Raw genomic sequence first — 20,540 nt, forward strand, 5'->3', positions numbered from 1 at the left:
GATATATCATTAAGAGACAAGTGAATTTCTTGATGCATTCACATATATATACACACAAGCACAAATAATTCAAATGTAAAATTCATACATGCCATTTCTTTATTTTAGGAAATCGATTATGAACAATTTTCAACCATAAACCTTAATATTGGTGTGCGAAATGTTGCCCCTTTCCACTCTTCTGTGGCTTCTCTTTATCGATCTGTTGGAACCCCAGTTGTGGTACAGATAACTAATGTAATTGAAGGACCAGCATTTAGTCCATCTACACTGACCGTCACTGCATCTGAGAGCTTAACAATTGAAACTATACGCACTTACACTGTTGCAACATTCCAAGCCATTGATCAGGATACTGGAAAAGTTGCCACAAATATTCGGTAAGATAGCCTTTGGCATGAAATTTATGTATTCAACTAGATAAAATTGGAAGGGATAACCAACTGCTTACCAATTACCAATTCTCTACTTCAATTTTGTCTTCCCTCAATGAATTAAGATTTTATAGGTTTTTGGTTTAACTATATTGTATATATTTAGAACTTTTATTTCTCAAATCCCCAAAAAGGGATATTCAACATAAATCAACCTCAAGAAATTATTAGGACTGCAACTGTCAGAATTCTTTTTTTTTCATGTAATGAATCAATCAAATTTCACAGTCTGCATTAGCAATTTGACTCAAGATTTAAGCTAACTTGTGCCTGACTAGTGTGGTGCTCAATGTCTCATGGCAAAATTCAGTCAGTAAATCCAGAATTGATATTCAGCCTTTATAAGGGTTGCAGACAACTTGAGACCTTCTGACACAAAAAATACATTAAAATATTCTGCATTTTTGAAAATTGCTTACAATAGTGCAGTGTGAAATGCTTCAGTGCGATTATTAGCTGGTACTTAGACCGGGGGAGGGGGGGATACATTTTATTCCTGTGCTATTATTTTTTTAAAAATTGACTAGTACCCTCAGAAATTATTACGACTGCAACTGTCAGAATTCTTTTTTTCATGTAATGAGTCAATCAAATTGAACAGTCTGCATTAGCAAAAGTTTAGTGTCTGCCATTATTTTAACATTTATAATTCATTCTAAGCATTTCCATTATTGAAAACATAGGTATGAGATAGGCCGTGATCCTGCTGCCTGGTTTCAAATCAATCCTCAAACTGCTGTCATCACTTTTAAGAAAATTATTGATCGAGAATCAATTTATGTAGTCAATGGGGTATACACAGCAGAAGTCCTTGCTATTACCAGAGGTAAGAACATGAATTTTGTTTCAATATTCATTATTGCCCATTAGAAATATGAAATTATTGTTCTAAATAGTTATAACCCTAGCTGTTTTGACTAAATGGGAAAGTGCCCTATGTAATTTTTAAATAAAAGAAAGTAAATACTTTCCTAAACATCTGCAACAAAGATTTTGCTGACTGTTTTAAATCACTATAGCAATGTTTATCAATCTTGGCAACTTTAGGATGTGTGGATTTCAACTCCCAGAATTCCCTAGCCAGCCATGAAAATGCATTGCTAACAATTTGCTGTTCAGCTGCACAGCAATGCAAAATTTTTACAGTGCGGAGAACCACTACTTCTGCCCACACTTTTTAATTTTATCTTTGCTAATCTTTGCTATATACAGTATTTAGAGATCTGACAAACTCTGGATACTGCTCTTATATGCTTTCAGTGTTATCCTTAATTGTTATAATTGAGAATTTTTTTCAATTAGCCTTCATTTTGGAAGATGCATTTAAAATTATACATGCTATTGAGCTATTAAAAACTGCCCCTTTTTTCCTATTTCCTTATCTGTTCAAATTAACTTTTCCAGATTATCCTTGGGATCCTATTTATGCATTGAGTTTATTGTACTTTGCAACATTATGCACAACTAGTGTACTTGTGCAATGTTATGTGATGACGTTTATTTGATCTGATTTTCCTTCTTGGGTATTATTTATTGCAGACCGCCCTTACACAACAGCCACTGGCACTATTATGCTTACCATTCAAGATGTCAATGATAACTGTCCCATTGTGACTGAAGAGATCAGGAGAGTGTGTATGAACAATCCAACTGTGGTGATCACAGCTAAAGATCCAGATGATTCTCCATATGGGCCACCCTTTACATTTAGCATTATCGCTCAGCCTCAAGGCAGCTGGTGGGATATCAAAGTAGTAAATGGTGAGTGAAATTACATGTTCAGTTTTTCCATCTTAATAATTATGCTCTTCTTCCTCACTCAACCCTCCCTTTATATCTTTATCCTGGGTTGCATACAAGAATCTATTGGTGGTGGCTTGGGCTTTTTAAAGAAGTCTTAAGGTCAAATGTTCATTTCAGACAACTGTACTACACTCTCCCCCCCCCCCACCATTTCTTCTTTCTGAATTTTTTGTCAAATGATATTTTTTCCACTCATTATAGGCAATAAGCTAATGAATAGGATCATACAAGGAAACCAAAGTAATGAAATAGCTCGGGGGATATTTTAACTGGTATATTTTATTTCTCTGAATTATTGAACTATCTGAATTTCAAGGTTAATCCATCAGTGGTATACGAATCCCAGCACTACTGGGAAGGGGCATCAATTTCTCTTCGTCTTGGTTATTTTTAGAGAAGGGGGAAACATGGTCAGCGGTAGGACAACAAACAAAATATTTTTTTTATCAAATAGCAATAGCATTTAAACTTATATACTGCTTCATAGTGCTAAAACAGTGTAGGAAATTAAAGTAATGCAATCCATTACTACTTTTATTATAGGGTTATGATAACCGAATTTTACAAGTCAGAAAGTGCTTCCCCTTGCCCTCCCTTTATCTTCATGAGAGATGGTCTTGTTTAAGATGCTTTCTTAGATTACAGTTCTGACCTGGACTTCTTTTATCTGATCATTGTCTTCTTAGCCTCCTGAAGATTATTCCTTCAGGCCCATTGCAAATAAAAAACTGAGGCCTTGCTTTGGCAAAGGCTACATGCAATGGTTTCACATAATGTAATTCATAAATCTAAATGCCTCTTTCTAACTCAAAATAATTAAACAATTCATGAAATGCTAGGAAGTCTCCCTTTCACCCACTATCTCTCTCACAGTTATCTTTGAACAATTCAATGAGTGCAGTACTGAGTATTTACTTTTCTTCCCCATCCAAAATCACTTCTTTCAATTGAAAAGTATTTCTAATATAGCAACATAGCTGCAGGAGATATGTGCGCCTGTGTATGTGCATGTGTGCCTGTGCAGCTGTGTGCTGAATTTTTTTTTTCTGAAGACTTCTCAGCCCAAGCTGTAGGGTTCCAAAATGTGTATTATTAGGAAATTATTTCCGAATTTTAGGAAAATTCACTTTTTTCACTTTCATCCCAGCAGCTCTGAGAGATCCTTCAAACTTAGTAGAATATGAGTAGAGGGCTGTGTGACAACACATTGGGTTCAATTCAGAAAAGATAGCTTAATCTCAGTAAAATGGAAAGCATGAGAAAGAAATTCAAGTCAACTGTGCCTTGATTTTATTATATATAAGTTTAAGTAGAGTGGGGCTTTGATGGAGTTTTAAGTTTCTTTATAATACTTTAACCACATTAAGGTGCATTCCAAGACTTCTGGAAATTCCTGCTTCCTGACTTTACCCACCTTGTAAGGCTGACAAGGAGAGAAGGGGAAGAAAAAAAAACATATGAAGTTGAAGGCTATCACTGTGATCAGTCCATATACAAACTGATACACAGAGAGTCCTCGATATACGGCTCTTGGTTTAATAATGGTTCAAAGTTGCAACAGCCTTGGGAAAAGTGCTTTATGATCCCTGCTCACATTTATAATTCTTGCATCATCTTTGCAGTCACATGATTGAAATTCAGACACTTAAACAACCAGCTTGTATTTGCAACCAGTTGCAGTTACCTGCAGTTACGTTAATTATGATCTGTGACCTTTTGTGCTAATTTCCAGCAAAAAAATCCCATTGGGGTAGTTGGATTCGCTTAATGATCATGTAAATTGTTATAAAACTAAGTATGACTCAAGTTACCACCATAATGATTTACTACAGAAATTCTGGTCTCTGTTTTAGTTGTATATCAAGTATTACCTGTACACATACGCACACAAACACATGCACGTACACATCCATATATATATATTATGCTTATCCTGCTCGAGACTTTTTGTTCATTGAATTTTCATAGTCCAAGTCACAATAATTATTTAGCAGAATGAACTTTAATTATAGAGATTTCAAAGCAGAGTTCTTAATATAGTCCTTTCCCTTATTTCTCCCTCCAGGTACTTCTGCAGCTCTGTTCACCAACAACATAGAGTTCATAATTTATGAGGTCCAAGTCAAAGTGACCGACAACAGTGGCAAAAGCTGTCAAAGGCCACTGGTAATTCCTCTGCAAGCCTGTGAATGTAATGAAAATGGAATGTGTACCCGACTAGCTAGCAAGAGAGTCAAAGTTATAATTATTGGGGGGGGTGGAGCTGGTGGTGGAGGAGCAGGTGGCGGAGGAGCAGGTGGCGGAGGAGCAGGTGGCGGAGGAGCAGGTGGCGGAGGTGCAGGTGGTGGAGGAGCAGGTGGAGCGGGTGGTGGCGGAGCCGGTGGTGGAGGAGCAGGTGGAGCAGGTGGTGGCGGAGCCGGTGGTGGAGGAGCTGGTGGTGGAGGAGCAGGTGGTGGCTGGGGAACAGGTTGGGGAACAGGAGGAGGTGATACTGATGGTGGTGGAGGTGGCGGTGGCGGAGATGACGGTAGTACAGGTGGGGCTGGTGGTGGACATTCACATAGTGGCACCAGTGGACATGCGATTGGAGTAGGAGGAGCAAGGGAAAATGGTGGAGACACATCTCTTAGTGCTGCTGCAATTGGCCTGATGATTCTTGGAGGATTAATATTTGTATGTAAGTATTCTATAAGGATAGAATTATTTTTTAAAAAAATATGTCTTTCCTATATAATATGATTTTGACTTCTTCTATAAAACTTTTTGCTGCAATATATAATGTTTCTATAAAAATACATCATTTGATTCCCATTAATTGGGAAGGAATGATCGAAAACAATTCTGTTTGCATTCTCAAACTTTGCCTGAGAGGTTGCCTGGTACAGTATACTGGCAACACTAAAATGTTTCTGTGAACCTGGTCTCAATTTCTCCATGCAAGAAGAAAAAAGAACACATTTAGAAAAGTGTTCTGCTCATGATGTGCCTCTTGAGATGCATCATCTGCTGAATGGAAATGGACATGCTGATATTAATTTTCAAAAATCTTGAGTATTATCCTGAAAAATGTTTTCTCATTTAAGAATGTGATTGTGATTTTCAAAGAAAAAGAAATCCCAAGAATGTCTCTTAAACTACAAAAAAAACCACATTAAATAATGAAAATTATCAGTAAAAAGGACTTTAAAAGCTCTAGATAACAGATATAAAATGATTAATACATGGTACTGAAGGAATTAAAATTTAAGAGGTATTTATCTAGCACCAAAAATCAATACTGTAGATGCCAGGTATGCATGTACAGAAAAAGGTTTCCAAAATGTGGGGTGCTGAGATAACTGTGCCAAAACACCCACTCAACACACTTCAACCTATAAAGCAGGGGTGTCAAACTCAATTTTATTGAGGGCCACATCAGGGCTGTGTTTAACCTTGGGGGGGCCAGGGGCACTGTGGCAGGGGTGGGCATGGCCAGCTCGATGTCACTCATGTTGGGGATGCCTGTGGGGGCCCAAGCCTATGCCAGCAAAAACAGGCTGCCAAGCTCTGTTTTCGGATGGGACAACTTCCTGCAACCCTCTGGCAGCAAAAGTGGAGCTTGGGGGAGGCTGCACACAAACCTCCCCAGCTCTCTTTTCATTGGCAGAGGCACTGTAAGTGGTCCTTTGCTGTTTTCAGGGTGGCTCCGTAGGCCAGATCTAAGTATCCCACAGGCCAGATCCGGCCCCTGAGCCTTGAGTTTGACACCCCTGCTGTAATGGTACCTGGAGCAAGAGCTTCCAGAAATGATTATATGGCTTTGGTAGACATTGTAGACTAGAAATAGACTTGCCCCATGTTATTGAGTGCCTCTATTTATATGCAGGTCAAATATTTAGTCAATTGATGAAAAATGCATAACTTTTTGTTTCATTTTGGTTTATCAGTGGTACCGATTCTGATGTCACAGAGTGATTGTTTTGGTTATTTGGGATCCAGATCTGCTGGTGGAGTTGGAGCTGGATTTGAGCCTGTGCCTGAATGCACAGAAGGAGCTATCCATTCCTGGGGAATTGAAGGAGCACAGCCTGAAGACCGGGTTAGTTCTTCACTGAAATACACAAAGACATGTGCATATTCCTATGTCTACTTGCAGATACATATTATTTCAGCATCAACCAACTGGTTCCTTCGAGATGCATTAAGCCAAGTTCCCACCAGATCTCCAATCACCAAGACTAAGGGCTAGTAGTCTTCTACAGAAAAACTTTACCCCTTCTTAGACTAGGGAACCTCTTTGCCACTATCCATCACTATTCATAACCTAAGAGACCAATCTGTACCTTGTTAGGAAAAAAAAGTGCAGGCTGCCTTTGCTTCCTATTGCTTAATCACTGACATACTCCCAGAAAGGACTGATGAATAGGTAGAATCTAGGCAAAAAGCCTAGAAGAGATTATTAGTGATGGACCTCAGCAGGTACCCTACTATTCCAGCCAAAAAAAAGTTGCCCTCAAGTTCAACTGTGCTAGGAAGACAAGAGCAGGAAATCAACCCCACAAGAAGGCTGATACTACTTTTATTGAGATTAGTATAAATAACAGAATCTTGCAAGTCTGATTCTGCTTCCTTCTTATAGTCCAGTAAATTAGGGAAGCTTCTGACTAAGCCTCTTCTGAATGTTATCTCATTCTGGACCTGAAAAATATTTAGCCCCTTTTGCCTTATGTAACAGATTCTTCATAACTCTGTCAATGTCATCGTTCTTTCTTTTTACATCCTGAGCATGATCCTGTGAACACAACCATGCAGGGGAGAGGCGGGATGTTGGCAACTCTACAGCAGTAGTTTGCTGCCACGCCATTCCAGGATGTTCTACTCCAATGGCCTCTCATGCCAGTACTAATCAGGTCCAAACGCTGATTGCTTCCAAACCAAGTCAATATCATTTATGTGCTGATACCAAACCAGATGGATCCATTGGCAGTACTGTCACAAGGAACTACAGTACTATAGATTCTATAACCAAATTTAAGGCATACTTGCACACAGAACTAATGTCTTGTTTCTACCAATTGCACTATTGCTTTCCATTATATTAAAAGTTCCTCTAATATATGTCTATATTAAATTTATGTTACTTATTAAAAAGTATATCTAATAACTTATCATGGGTTTTCTTTCCAGGATGTGTCAAATATCTGTGCACCAGTAACTGCTGCAAGTAAAGGAGAGTTTGCAGACTCTTCAGGTAAACAAACTAACATTTTAACTGGCAAATTATGATAGTTGATGGGAATAGAAAGAGCAGGAAAGTGGAGGAGTGAAATTGTTGTTATTGTTATTGTTATTATTGTTATTGTTATTATCATTATTATTATTCCATATGTAATTCTTATCATTTGTGGAAATAGAATTTCTGTAGGCTCATGAAAATAGTTACAAAATTTGTTATACAAAGAGAATCTGCATAGGAGCATAGGAATGACTGTAATATTCACAGCATATCAATAGAAATTGGGCAATTGCTTTGCATCGATTAATTGATCAGTGAATTGATCAATACTGTTCTTTGAATCTATTATGTGTCATCAATATTATAATTATCATAGCCACTGTTTTATGATAGTTCTCTTCTATTTTCTGTGATTGATTTAAATTGGTATCGAGAGGTAGAAAGAAAACTTGTTTTCAGGTCCCTTGCATGTTGGGTGCCACAGAGCTTGACACTTCCACATCTGTTCACATGAAAATGCTGGATGAGATCATCTTCCAGTTTGATGTCACATGTCATCAATATGTCCTGCATGCAGATGATGCCCAGTTGCATGTCTTGACCCCGGTTTGTTGAGTTAGTGATCCATTGTTTGGAATGTTTGGAGGCTTTAGGCCTGGATGGGGAAGAACAGCCTCAGGCTCAATCCTACCAAGTTTCTATATTTGTGCCATCATTGCTGACTCTCCACTTCTGATGCTCCATGGAGTTGTAATTACCCATTTGAGATATGTGCAATTTAGCAGTCCTCTTGAACTCTCAATTCTCAAAAGGTGGAAGCTGTGGTTAACAAGGGGTTTGGGGTTGTTATTGAAGAACATCCAGAAGCTACAGCCACTCTAGAATGTGACAGCGCAGGCAATGAAGGAGTATTATATTTGCAAGTTGCATTGGTTGCTACTAGGCTTCAGAGTACAATCCAAGCTGGTGGTATACGAACCCTAACCTTTACACTGTTTCAAGGCATAAAGCTAGGCTACCTAAGAGACTATCTATGTCTATCATCTTTTCCCATATGATTGAGCCCAGCAGCGTGGGTGTACTGCAAGTCCCCTCAATTAAACACTACAACCTTGTAAAATCCAGGAATTGTGCCTACTCTGTTTCAATTCCCACTCTTTAGAATGATCCTCCCTCTCCAAGTGAGTTGTTAGTTACCACCCATATATTGTTCAATAAATTATTGAAGAACTAGTTAGTTTCCAAGCCCATGAAGACAGGTGATTGTATTGTCCTTTTGGTTTTGTTTTGAATAAAATAAATTATCATTTTCAGATATCTACACAGCTAAATATGGTGATGGAGGAATGGTGAGTTCAGGAATTGAAGAAACAACAGGACTTGGAGTAACAAAAGGCTACGGAACTACACTGGGTTATGGGACAACCGCAGGCTATGGGACAACCGCAGGCTATGGGACAATGGGACGGAAAGATACATATGGAGGAATAAAAGAATACCGAGAAAGTGGTGTGAATATGGCTTTCTTAGACAGCTACTTCTCTGAGGTAAAGCATTTTATACTGTACTTAGCAAACTATAAAAAATGGCAGTAAGTTATTATTAGAAATATTTGCTTAGGCTATGTTCAGATTTATGAACACAAGTCTAAACTATATTATGCCAAATAATGGTAGTGATGCAAAGTGCTCATAACTTGTAGTATTTGAAATTCCTTGGTGCAAAATTTGGACTGCCTTTCCACAACAGGAAGTAAAATGCAAATTATCCATGTTATGAAATGTACAGCACTTTGAATTCAGTTTGAAACAACCGATATAACTGAAATCCAGCTTAATCACCCTTTTAGATAACTTTTTTAGAGAACATTTTATAGTCCTTCTCCTGTTAGTGATAAACAATGCTAATTCTGTCTTGTTTATTTATTTTTAGAAAGCATTTGCCTATGCTGATGAAGATGAAGGCAGACCTGCAAATGACTGTCTCTTAATATATGATCATGAGGGCATAGGCACGCCTGTTGGTTCCATTGGCTGTTGCAGTTTTATTGGGGATGATCTGGACGAGTCCTATTTGGATACATTGGGTCCTAAATTTAAGACCTTGGCAGAGATCTGCTTGGGAAGAGAGATTGAGCCCTTCCCAGATCTCAATATGCCTCTGCCCAATCCTGATATTGAGGTAAATCTTCCACCACCTGGAACCACGATTGTTGTTAACACATCTTCATCTATGCCTCAACCTCCTGCTGTTGGTGGTACCACGGTCGTTACAGAAAATACGTACACCACTACTTCCAATGTACAACCTCCAAGGCCAATGCCTGATCCTATGCTCCATGGTAACGTAGTTGTAACAGAAACATATACTTCAGGCTCAACAATGAAACCCCCTACACTTAATACTGATACTCTGACTGGATCAAATGTTGTGGTCAGGGAAAGAGTGCTGGCTCCTGCCCCAGTCACTGATTTGCATGGCATGATAGAGATTCCCGACCTACCAGGTGGGTCAAATGTTGTGGTCACAGAAAGAGTAATTGCTCCTAATACAAGGTTACCATCTTCTTTGAGCATTCCTAATCTGACAGAAGGGTCAAATGTAGTTGTGACCGAAAGAGTGATTCGACCTGCTGCTAGTGTACATGGCAACATGACCCTCCCTTCTGACATATCAAGTGCCCGTAATGTGGTTGTAACCGAAAGAGTTCTGTCTGGAACAGGAGCAAGTGGTGTCCCTGGGAGTCTAAGTGGTGGCCCTAATTCATTGTTGGCTTCTGATAATCTTCTTAGTCAGGCAATTGGAACAGCTTCTCCTGGTTCAACTCGAAGAAGGGTAACAAAATACAGCACTATACAGTATTCTAATTAGTAAAGATCACTTGTGACATGTTTCCCTTCCCCCTTTTTATGTTTTAGATTTGCTGCTAAATAATGTTTTTATTATTTATAGGTAGCAAATTAAAAATCAGAAAAATGATTCTTGTCTGAAACAGAATCTCCAAACATTTAGTTATAAACCAAAATATAGGGGCACTGCCAACATAAGAAAATTCTGATATATTGCCTTTGGAAACATGATAGTGTACATAATGGAGCAATCACTAACAGAGCCTTTTGTATATGTTTGCTGATGAGCAATATTTGGACCAACATACCACTTCCCCTTTGTACTTATTAACACCATGGTAAGGAAATGCAGCTGTGCACAAAGTGATTTATAGGAACTATTAAAATTCTGGAATTCCTTACTGTATTTTAAAACAGTAGCACAGAGACTGTTCCAAATAATGATCCGATAAATTCGGCATAGTTTTGTTTCATCTTAAAGCAGTTAGTCAGCATAAGCTAAAAGACAAAAAGGTGTCAACAGAAAAAATAACGGCATATATTAAATCTGTATCTCTGAACAAGACTATGTGAATTACAATCAGTATAGCAGTCCTTAAGAATGACAATATTCTGCTGTAACAATAGAAATGTACAGGATGTTAACAGATTTAGGCAGCATATCATGTATTGTGAAAGTATTTGTGAGTGGACAAATACTCATTTGTGCTTCATTTAAATTTCCATTTCAATCATATAGCAAAAAAAAAAAAAACCAACAGCAGCAACAACCACTTTTCTCTGATTATACAGAGATAAAAGTGCTATATGTGATTTGAATAGAAAATTGAATACCAAAATATTCTTCTCCCAAGAAAATAAAGACACAAGGTCTCTCTACATGTTTAAATCCCAAATGTTGAACTATTGAAATAAAGTATAGGCTTCAAAATCCAAAAAGCTATTTTAGGCTTAGAATTGACAGGAAAGTGGTAGAAATTTAGATCTATTCATTTCTCAATAGCAAATCGCAATTCAATATTGCTGGTTATTCTCTCTATTGATATAGGATTGTGAAAAAAAATATAAAAAAATTATTGTTTCCATTCTCAAATAAAAGACTTCAGATGACTTCCCATCAGTTTTTAACAATTTAATTGTAACAAAACCCTGCTGTTTCAGAGCAACAGCTCATAACCATGTTTGGTATGAAAAAGAAACACAGTTCTTTAGAACCTGACCTTCACAATTTAGTTATGTACCATATGTAAACTAAAACTAGCTCCAATATAGAGAATACACTCCAATGTACATATAGTTGTTAAACGCAGGGAATTTTGGCCACCAGATTATAGTAAGCTATCCCCTTTATCTTTTATGTACACCAGGGGTGTCAAACTGGCAGCCTGCAGGCCAAATGTGTCACACACAGGCCAAGCCTACCCCAGTTCCGCGAAGGGAAAAAAAGGTCATGAGACATCAACATGACACCACAAGTTTGACACACATGACATACAGTTTTTTTTAGTTTTGGTATAGAGTTCTATAGAAAAGTAAGGATATGGGTTTTTATCTCTGCTCCTGGTGTTTTCTTTCTTGTCTTTAGTTTTCTTCCCAATTTAACATGCATGTTGACCATCCCAAAGATACTAAATAAGATGTAAATACAAGAGCAATTTCTAATACAACTAGCAACTCAATCTAGTATTCACAGTTGATTTTTCTTTTGCAGAAAGCTTCCCCTTCAGCTCTTTTTTCTACAGACAAAAATATGGCAATGTATTTTTGTCTTTATATCTTTTTTAAATCTGCCCAAAGCAACTTGAAACCTTGCAAAATATTCGCATTGTGCATATGTATACTGTAATTTTTCCCAAATAATCCTGGAAATCATAGTTTCAAATATAAGACATCTTTCACTTACTTCCCCTAATTACTAACCTAATTATGTCTTGTAATCATTTAATGAGACATTAACCATTATGTAATTATTTAATGCCACACCTATTTTGTTATATGCAGAAATCACCCCAGTTGCTATTGTATTGTTGCATAGTTCAAGTATGAAGAGTTTTATACCTGTAGAAAATGAACGCCCATTTTAATTAAAATCTCTATTTTATTCTTGAGCTCAGGCAGCATGCATGACACTTCCAGGTGTGTAGAAAAGGGACAGAGCTGGTATTGCCATGCTGTAACGCTGTTTATGTTGTTTGATTCCTCCCCACCTTGTTTCCCCCTAGGAACATTGCTGCTTGAGTTTGATTTGGTTATTGTAATACAGGGTAAAAACAAGGCTGTTAAGTAGTCATTTGAATTCCTCTGTTAAAGGGAACACTATTTTACTGTACCCATGACAATATGTTGAGCAATCTGAAGAACTGCTGCAACCCTGGGGACTAAGAAAGGGAAAACTGTATTATTTGACTTTGTAAGCTAAAACCCATGGCAAATGTTTCTCCACAGCAGGAATCATAACATCTATTGATAAATAGTGTTCTACAAATATATTTCACATTCACATTTTATAAAAGCCTTGTCAACACATGCATTAATGAAGTTGTACTTCTTACAACCTATCCAGTGAGCTAAAATATGACATCATAATATTACAAGGCTGTATTTGAAATCATTTTTTAATTATTTTTATTCTTTATTTCTGATTTTATGTCGTAGGATATAAGCAACTCCAATTAAAACATTTTTTAATGAACATCCTTCTAGGAAATAATTGTTTTTAACTGCACTGACTCTCTTTATAAATTTAGTACTGGAAAAAAAATGTAGGTTTTTTTGTTTTCCAACCAGAAACAAGTCTGTCATTCAAGTCAAGATATCTAAATCCTTTCTAAGTATAAGCTCCCATTGCTGGTTTTGGGTATGATTGCTTTTCAGAAAGAATGTTTTCTCTAGGAATGAAATGTCACAGCTGAGAGATTATAATAGATTGGCATATGATCTGAAATTTGAAGATGTAATATAATATTAATAAAATGTCTGGGCAAAGTTCTCTTTATTCTTTTAATGTTTATTTATTACTGAACATGATGTAGAACTCTTTAGGCTGAAATCTGAAGGACATAAGAGACAACAAGTGCTTTTACAGTACTCACTCTTCATACCAACCATTTGACAGTCCGGACTAGTAAATGGCATTTTTTAAAAACATACTGTTGAATCATACCGACCTTCTTGTTTTTCTATTAACAATTAAGCAAAAGATCCTAATTCCTTTGCTTTTTTTCAAAGTAGTGTTGCATAACTATTTCTTAAATGAAACTAACAATACAATCCGTTGGAAAATCTCCTAAACTAGATAACAATTGCAAGCATGTTCTCTCTGAAGGAACATAGGGCATCTAGAAGGAAGCATCTGCCATCAATCTTTAGCAGCAATGAATAAGGAAGACTGGTAAGAATTTCAGTGTGAAATATCAAGCTTTTATCTCATATGCCTGAATGTCAGGTAATATAATAGTCTTTTTTCTTTAAATATAACTCTCAATCTTTGCTTCAATGATACCGTACCATAGCAGCTGGGTAGGGTGTTGCTATTTATGTGACTCAACTGAGCTAACCTGACAACTTTTCAGAATTGTTCTTATACTGTAAAAGCCAGATTAAACCCTACATAAATATTCTGTGTATCCAGCATTGGTCCAATCACTCCGCAAAATAAAAGCAGATATCTCAGATGTTTAAAGAGATGCTATAGCATTTAATTGCCAATCTGTCCAGCTTCCTCAGATAGAATGGGATGGGTGTCCTTTTGCTTCCTCTAGCACAGCAGTCTTATTTATGTATTCTGCACATGAAGAAAGTTGGGATCCCATCCCACTTTCTTTCACTACTTGACTGCGACAGTTGCAAATATGTATGGTCTACACAATCCAATATATATTGTCCCTAAAATGCAAGCCAAAATTTTCCAGAGTATTTTAAAATGCTATGCATACTATCTGGAGCATATTAGAGGAAGGGCAGGATATAAACATGACAATAATTTAATGGATTTGGAAAATATGCATTGTGACATTCATTTCTATGAAACTAAAGTGATGATCTTCAACACAGAAAACCAGGATCTTCTGGGGTAAGAGTAGCCAAGCTTTATTGTACTTCATTTTATTGTACATATTTTTAGTAGGTGTCCTCTGGGCATAAGAAGGTATTACCCAAAGTGTGTTTTTTGCAGTTGTTGTTTTTCCCTAATCCAGGGAAGCTTCCTCAGAAGTGAAGATTTATTTGCAGCATTTATAGATTGAGTGGAATTTGAATAGAGCTTCTGGAAAAAAAATTAAGTGACTAATGGATGGAAATGATGCCAACTCTCTGTTATACAACACCTAAAAACTTTGCTCTTCCTAAGATCTAATCCAAAACACAAATTAGTTGTGTTAATTACTAATTTTCATCCCAAAAAACCACCCCAAAAAAGAAAGTGTATTTCAGATATCCAATACCTGCTCAGGAATCATATTCACCATATATATGTAGAAAGGGAACACACATTCATTTCTAGACATGTTCATGTTAAATTAAATGATGGCAAGTTGCAAACTCAAGTTTATGGAAGTCCACCCACCTAGACTGAATCTTAAACTTCTATAGTAATTAATACACAAATACAAGAGATCAGCTATGTAAGATCCATCAGCAATAGAGCAAAAACACTTTGCAGCTCAGCAGCTCTTATAAAAGAACTCAACTACCTTCACAGCATATCCAGTAAGAACAGGTCCATCTCCACCTCAGCAATTCATAAAAACAAATAAACCACGAAACAAAACAGGATTTCTGAAGCCACCAGGTGTCACACCCCTGGAAAACTCTAGAAAGAATCTTGTGTAAGCCAAAGACTACAATCTCTGCCAACTTCACACAGAACTTCAACTGTCTGGGTTGCAACCAATGCTACATAGAACAGGGCACCATTTATATCAAAGAATCACTGAATACATACCTGCAACAACGATCTAAAATCACAACGACAATCACAAGTCACCCACCTCCACAGAATGAACCACACATTTGACTGGGAAAATAAAGAAAGTGTTGACCAGAGAAGCATCAGAAGAGCCAGAGAATTTCTGGAATACTGGCGTGCAAATAAAGGAATTCTCCAGAAATCAATGGAAATGATTCAATCTACCATCCAGTCAAGCATCCAATTCAAACCATACACAAAAGAATAACATGAACATTAGTCAAAATAAGAGCCATATCACCAAGCAACTGATACCTCCCAGGAAGTCTCCAAACACTGGCCAATCCTACAAAAAAAAGGAAAGAAGTTACTTCAAGATAGAACTTTTCAACTTCAATATTGATCTCTTTAACATGGGAGAACACCAACTAAAAGTATGGATAAAGAAGGCACCTACCCTTTTTCTTTACTAAGAACTACTTACTTTTGGGATCTGCATAGGGCTCACACGGAAGTGTAGGCATTTTTCTTGAGTAAATTTCAGCTGTAATTTCCCGTAAGGAAAAGTAATGAGTTCACAGATTACACACAGAGGAATTAGGAAATAATATGATGAAATAAATTTGTATATTTAGTGATTTCAGCTGACCTAGGATTCTGATGGAATAGTATTTGCTAATCCTTATAAACCTATCCTTTCAAAATGGAATGACAGCCTTTCCCTGGGGCGTTCCAAATTTGCTGAACTCTCTTCCAACTTCAAATGGGACCTGAGGTCCAATCCAACTGGAGTAGTTTGGCTGGTAATTCATCCTAACAATAGTAATAGCACTTAGACTTATATTCCATTCCACAGCACTTTACAGTACTCTCTGGGTGGTTTAAAATGTCAGCATATTGCCCCAAACAATCTGGGTCCTTCTTTTATCATCTCAGAAGGGTAAAAGGCTGAGTCAACCTTGAGCCCCATCAGGATCCAACTCCAGGCTGTGGACAGAATTTACCTGCAATACTACATTCTTACCACTATGCCAACAGAGCTCCTCATCAAAAGTTATCATGCACATGCAGCATTCACAAATTATATATATCCAAAACATTTAGGGTACTTTTCAAACTTTGTTTCGTTATTGATTAGATATTTTTGTTATGCCTTTTGTTAAAAGGCAACATTATTCTATTTTTACCTTTGAAATTGCCTTTCAATGTTTGCTCCAGTGGCTCCAAATGGGTGAAAAACTTCAGACCTTCCCTCTTTAGTAGCTTTATTTATGTGGCCTTCAATGGCAAATATCTGTGGTCTCACTGCTTCCAAAAATGCTGTTTCTCCATGCTTTATTGTTCTATCACCAGTCAATCACTGTATCACTACTTTCATTGTTTTGCAGAGAAAATAAAGACATGTACATGTGGTTTCAGGACTCAAAGCAACCTTGAAAGCAATGCAAGCAGAATTAAATGCAGTTAAGTACAGTTAAAAGATAAAACAACCAAAACTTAATCAGCTAGGAAGTCAGAACTTTCAAAATATACTAAGTTAGAACTTTATCTCAAAGTAATCCCTGATTTCAAACTGAGCAGAATCAAATACTAAATGACTCAGTCAAGGTAGAATCTTCCCAAACATGTAAAAGCTAATTGCATATACAGGCCTGTGCATGATTAATGTGTTTTCTTTGGCTTAGTCAGCTCAACTTGGGAGTGGAATTTGTGAATGGAGTCTGAGAAAGTTTCACAAGTAAGAATTGCTTCTTTAATATTCACCTGTGTGACATCACCATTAAGCCTCCAGTTGAGAGGCAACAGATACTGGGAAATTAGGCTTGACCATTGTGCAAAAGATTTTTAGATTTTATCATTGACTCATTAAGGTGCAAGGACATAGATATGTTTGAAATTATTTTTAAAATACATTTTACAATTCATTTTTTAAAAAGCACCAACAAACATTTGGGGGGAAAAACAAGCAGACAAAATGAAACGCAGAAGCAATCTTGGTGTTACATGTCCTGATTTGACCCAATTTCAAGGATGAGATTCAGAGGAAAACTAAAATGAAATATATAGATCAAGATAGGGGACACTTCCCTCTTTAGTGTTCTTTGAATCTACAGACAACTCCTGGAGTTGACAAAACCATAGTTTAGACTAAGTTCTGAGATGACTTGGATTGGTTTCAGAGGTGATATTCAGCAGGTTCTGGCTACTTCTGGAGAACCAGTAGCGGGAATGTTGAGTAGTTTGGAGAACCGGCTAATTACCACCTCTGACTGGCCCCATCTCTATCTGTTCTCTGCCTCTTGAATCCCAGCTGATTGGCTGGGTCTTCTTTTGTTGCCCTGCACAGGAGAAGGGAGCTGGAAAGCAGATTAGTGGGGTGGGGGGAGGGAATTGAGATTTTATATTATCCTTCCCCTGCCACACCCAGCAAACCACACTCACAGAACTGGTAGTAAAAAAAATTGAATCCTACCACTGATCGGTTTTAAGGAATAAAACTAGCCATATTGGAACAATTTTTTTCACATAGAGAAATTTATTGGATCAGATGATGTTTCCTTAAAGTTCCCCTGAACTTTCACCAATCCAAGAAGTGGGCTGAAATATTGGCATTATTCGCAGCTAAATGTTGTTAAGATTTTGACTAAAATTGTGAAAATGAGGTTTGAGCCCACATTTAGCTATGAAAGCTCACAGGGTGACTTAGGAGCAGTCAGTTTTTTTTCAGCCCAATATACCCCACAAAGGTGCTGTAGGGGAAAAATAGAGGGCAGAGTTCCACATACACTGCCATGAACCCCTAGCCATTATCAAATAAATATTAGAGACTTTAAAGACATATGACCTTGATATACTGTAGGTAAGTATGTGTGTATATATAACATTACATCTGCAAAGAGCAGGTCAGAAGCTGTTTTGCATTTCCCTTGTCTGGTAATTCTGTCTAGACTACCAGGATGATGTTGCAATTTGTCATCCGCATACAACTGGAGTCCCACCAAGGCCTATCAGTCAAATATGACTCCCCCTCCCTCATCTCTCCAAGAACATTGGACAGCCTGATCTATATGCCATTGTAATTTTGCCACAATGACTTTAACATAGATTCATTCATGGTCATATTACTAAGCAGTGTTCTCGGGTGGAAGACAGTGTTCCCAAAAGGGAGTTTGATCAGCTCTGCACTTCACATCACACTTAGAATCCCTGATACCAGTTCTCCACAAGATTCTAGCCTTTTCATTAAATTGCAGCAGCAGATGGTTCTCTTTCTGAATCTTTCGCACCATTCATAGTCTGTGTCATGGTGAAGAAGACAACAGGGACAGAAGCTGGATACGAACCTGGAAATCGGAACTTAGAAGCACAGTATCCATAATAAAATGAAATAAATAAATATCCTTTCCATTCATAAGAACAAATTTATGTTTTTGTATGTTTCCAGTTTGAAGAAGTAGCACCACTGCTCTCTCCTTTTCTCCCTCTCTCCTCCCCTTATCTCTCTCTTTTAAAATCACTTGTCCGAGAACCAAGATACTGCTACACCCTTAAAAAGAATCCATATTGGAAACATCATAACAAGTCTAAACAAATTATGTTAACAGAAATAATTGCTTGACAGGCTACAGCTTGTTTCTGATTTTTCATCCAATATATACATTGTTTCTAAGCTTTAAGGATGGATGCTGCAAAGAAAAACTTTGTATAGTTGTTCAAAATATTTGTGTTTGTGGAGCACAACCTGTAACAAAATGTAACAATTTTAGCACTCTCTCTTCAGGCCTCTCTCTAACTAGCCAAATACAGTTTACACAATCATAGTTAATCACAAATGGCTAGGCTTGAACAAAATTCCCAGTTTAAAATCCACCCACAAAACCCCAAGTTTATAAAATAATTCTGTGATTTACAAATGGGTTCAAAAATCCCATTACATCATTGTGGTTTGCATGGCTTTGGCTTCGTGTAATGTATGTTCTAAACCTAGATAAACTAGGGTATCTTGGCTATATAATTCCAAATAACTTTTTGATGGCAACAGAGTTCAGATTATCCCTTTGCGCCGTGATCCATCAACTGGATTTTTGAACCTCTGATATTGTAGCCCTTTTATGACTTTGAATATAGAATATAAACTTTTTGGTTTTTTGTAGGGTTTTTTGTCCAACACTTTTTAATTTTATTCATCCAGCAGCTATTTAACAGTCTCGATATATCTTATATTTTTTCACCTGCAAAAATGTGTTTGCTCACCTGTCAGTTCCCCACGCTAATTGTACCAACTTTGTATGTACCAGTACCATAATCATAACAAGGATATCTTCAAGTGTATTCTACAGAAATGCATTCATGTAACTGCATGTACAAATTTATTTGCCAACACTATAATTGCCATCAATATATATATATTTGAATGTACTCTTTGGTTTGTATGATGTGCAAACCCTTTTTGGACATGAGATTTTATCACCAGTGTCAGGTAAAAAAGGAACAAAAGCCCAAGTCTAGAATGCATTTTTTTAAAAACTTATCTTTCTAAACCTCTCCCTTGTTTTCAGACCACTTTGTTCATGATCACTTGATCATAATCAAGGGGAGAAGCAACCTAGAACTAAAGAGACCAGTAGAATAGCTTTGCCTTCAGAAATCGTGGGTGCTCCATCACTGGAGGCTTTTAAGAAGAAACTGGACAGTAACTTGTCTGGAATGGTATAGATCTTCTAGTCCAGGGGATTGGACAAGAAGACATCCAAGGTACCTTCCAACTCTATTATTCTGTTATAGTTTCACTTCTGTTTGTCCTTACAACAGGAGCAGGTATTAGTAACAAAACATGCCTTACTGGATGAACTTAAGATCTATTAGAATACATAATTGGGTTGAAATTAGGCAGGCATTCACCTTGGTCAATAGACTGAAACAGCTTTCCTACAGAAATTGGTCTAAATTATACTTTAGGGGAGGAAACCATTAACTGGGCAGAGAAAACACCATTCCGTAAAGAAAGTGTTACTATCAGGAGATAAAAAGGCAATTAAGGAAGGAAAACTTTAATATTCAACTGTGGCAGGCAGAGAGTGAAAAGAGAAATATTTTCCACTCACAACTCATTCAAGGGAATTTATTAGCAAATCCAAAGCAGCTATGGATACTTTACACTTTGCCATTAAGAACAAATTACTTTGACAAGCATCCACTGACCGAAAGTGCACCTCTTTTGACCTGCAAAGTACCTTAATCCAGGCCTTGAATTTATGACAACCACAAGCTTAAATGAAATACTTAAAAGATTGTAGGTAATCATTCCTGCTCTGATGAAGTAGCAACCCACT

General features: G+C 37.2%; 1 protein-coding gene and 1 long non-coding RNA gene across 3 annotated transcripts in view; one reads left to right on the forward strand and one right to left on the reverse strand.

The window, feature by feature from the left end:
• LOC113435453 (desmoglein-1-like) overlaps window positions 1-13,296 on the forward strand; it is a 39,193-nt gene extending 25,897 nt beyond the window's left edge. Inside the window, exons 9-18 of one of the 2 annotated variants that reach the window (XM_087931197.1) lie at window positions 109-380; window positions 1,118-1,260; window positions 1,974-2,195; window positions 4,303-4,506; window positions 4,669-4,914; window positions 6,164-6,315; window positions 7,404-7,467; window positions 8,767-8,999; window positions 9,385-13,107; window positions 13,140-13,296. In XM_087931197.1, coding sequence (XP_087787323.1) covers window positions 109-380; window positions 1,118-1,260; window positions 1,974-2,195; window positions 4,303-4,506; window positions 4,669-4,914; window positions 6,164-6,315; window positions 7,404-7,467; window positions 8,767-8,999; window positions 9,385-10,323 — 2,475 coding nt within the window. In that variant the 3' untranslated portion in view covers window positions 10,324-13,107; window positions 13,140-13,296. Of the gene's footprint in view, window positions 1-108; window positions 381-1,117; window positions 1,261-1,973; window positions 2,196-4,302; window positions 4,915-6,163; window positions 6,316-7,403; window positions 7,468-8,766; window positions 9,000-9,384; window positions 13,108-13,139 lie in introns of both variants that reach the window. The other variant, XM_026699254.2, reaches the window with a different exon arrangement.
• LOC113435455 (uncharacterized) lies at window positions 13,278-16,386 on the reverse strand. Its single transcript, XR_003373933.2, has 3 exons — window positions 15,692-16,386; window positions 15,523-15,553; window positions 13,278-13,351 (listed from the first exon to the last, which is right to left on the reverse strand). It is a non-coding gene; the product is annotated as an uncharacterized LOC113435455 (long non-coding RNA).
• Between the last annotated feature and the right edge of the window lie 4,154 nt (window positions 16,387-20,540).

The sequence above is a fragment of the Pseudonaja textilis genome, chromosome 3 (assembly GCF_049901715.1).
Source record: "Pseudonaja textilis isolate UNSWEBS1 chromosome 3, rPseTex1.2, whole genome shotgun sequence".
NCBI classification, from domain to species: Eukaryota; Metazoa; Chordata; class Lepidosauria; order Squamata; family Elapidae; genus Pseudonaja; species Pseudonaja textilis.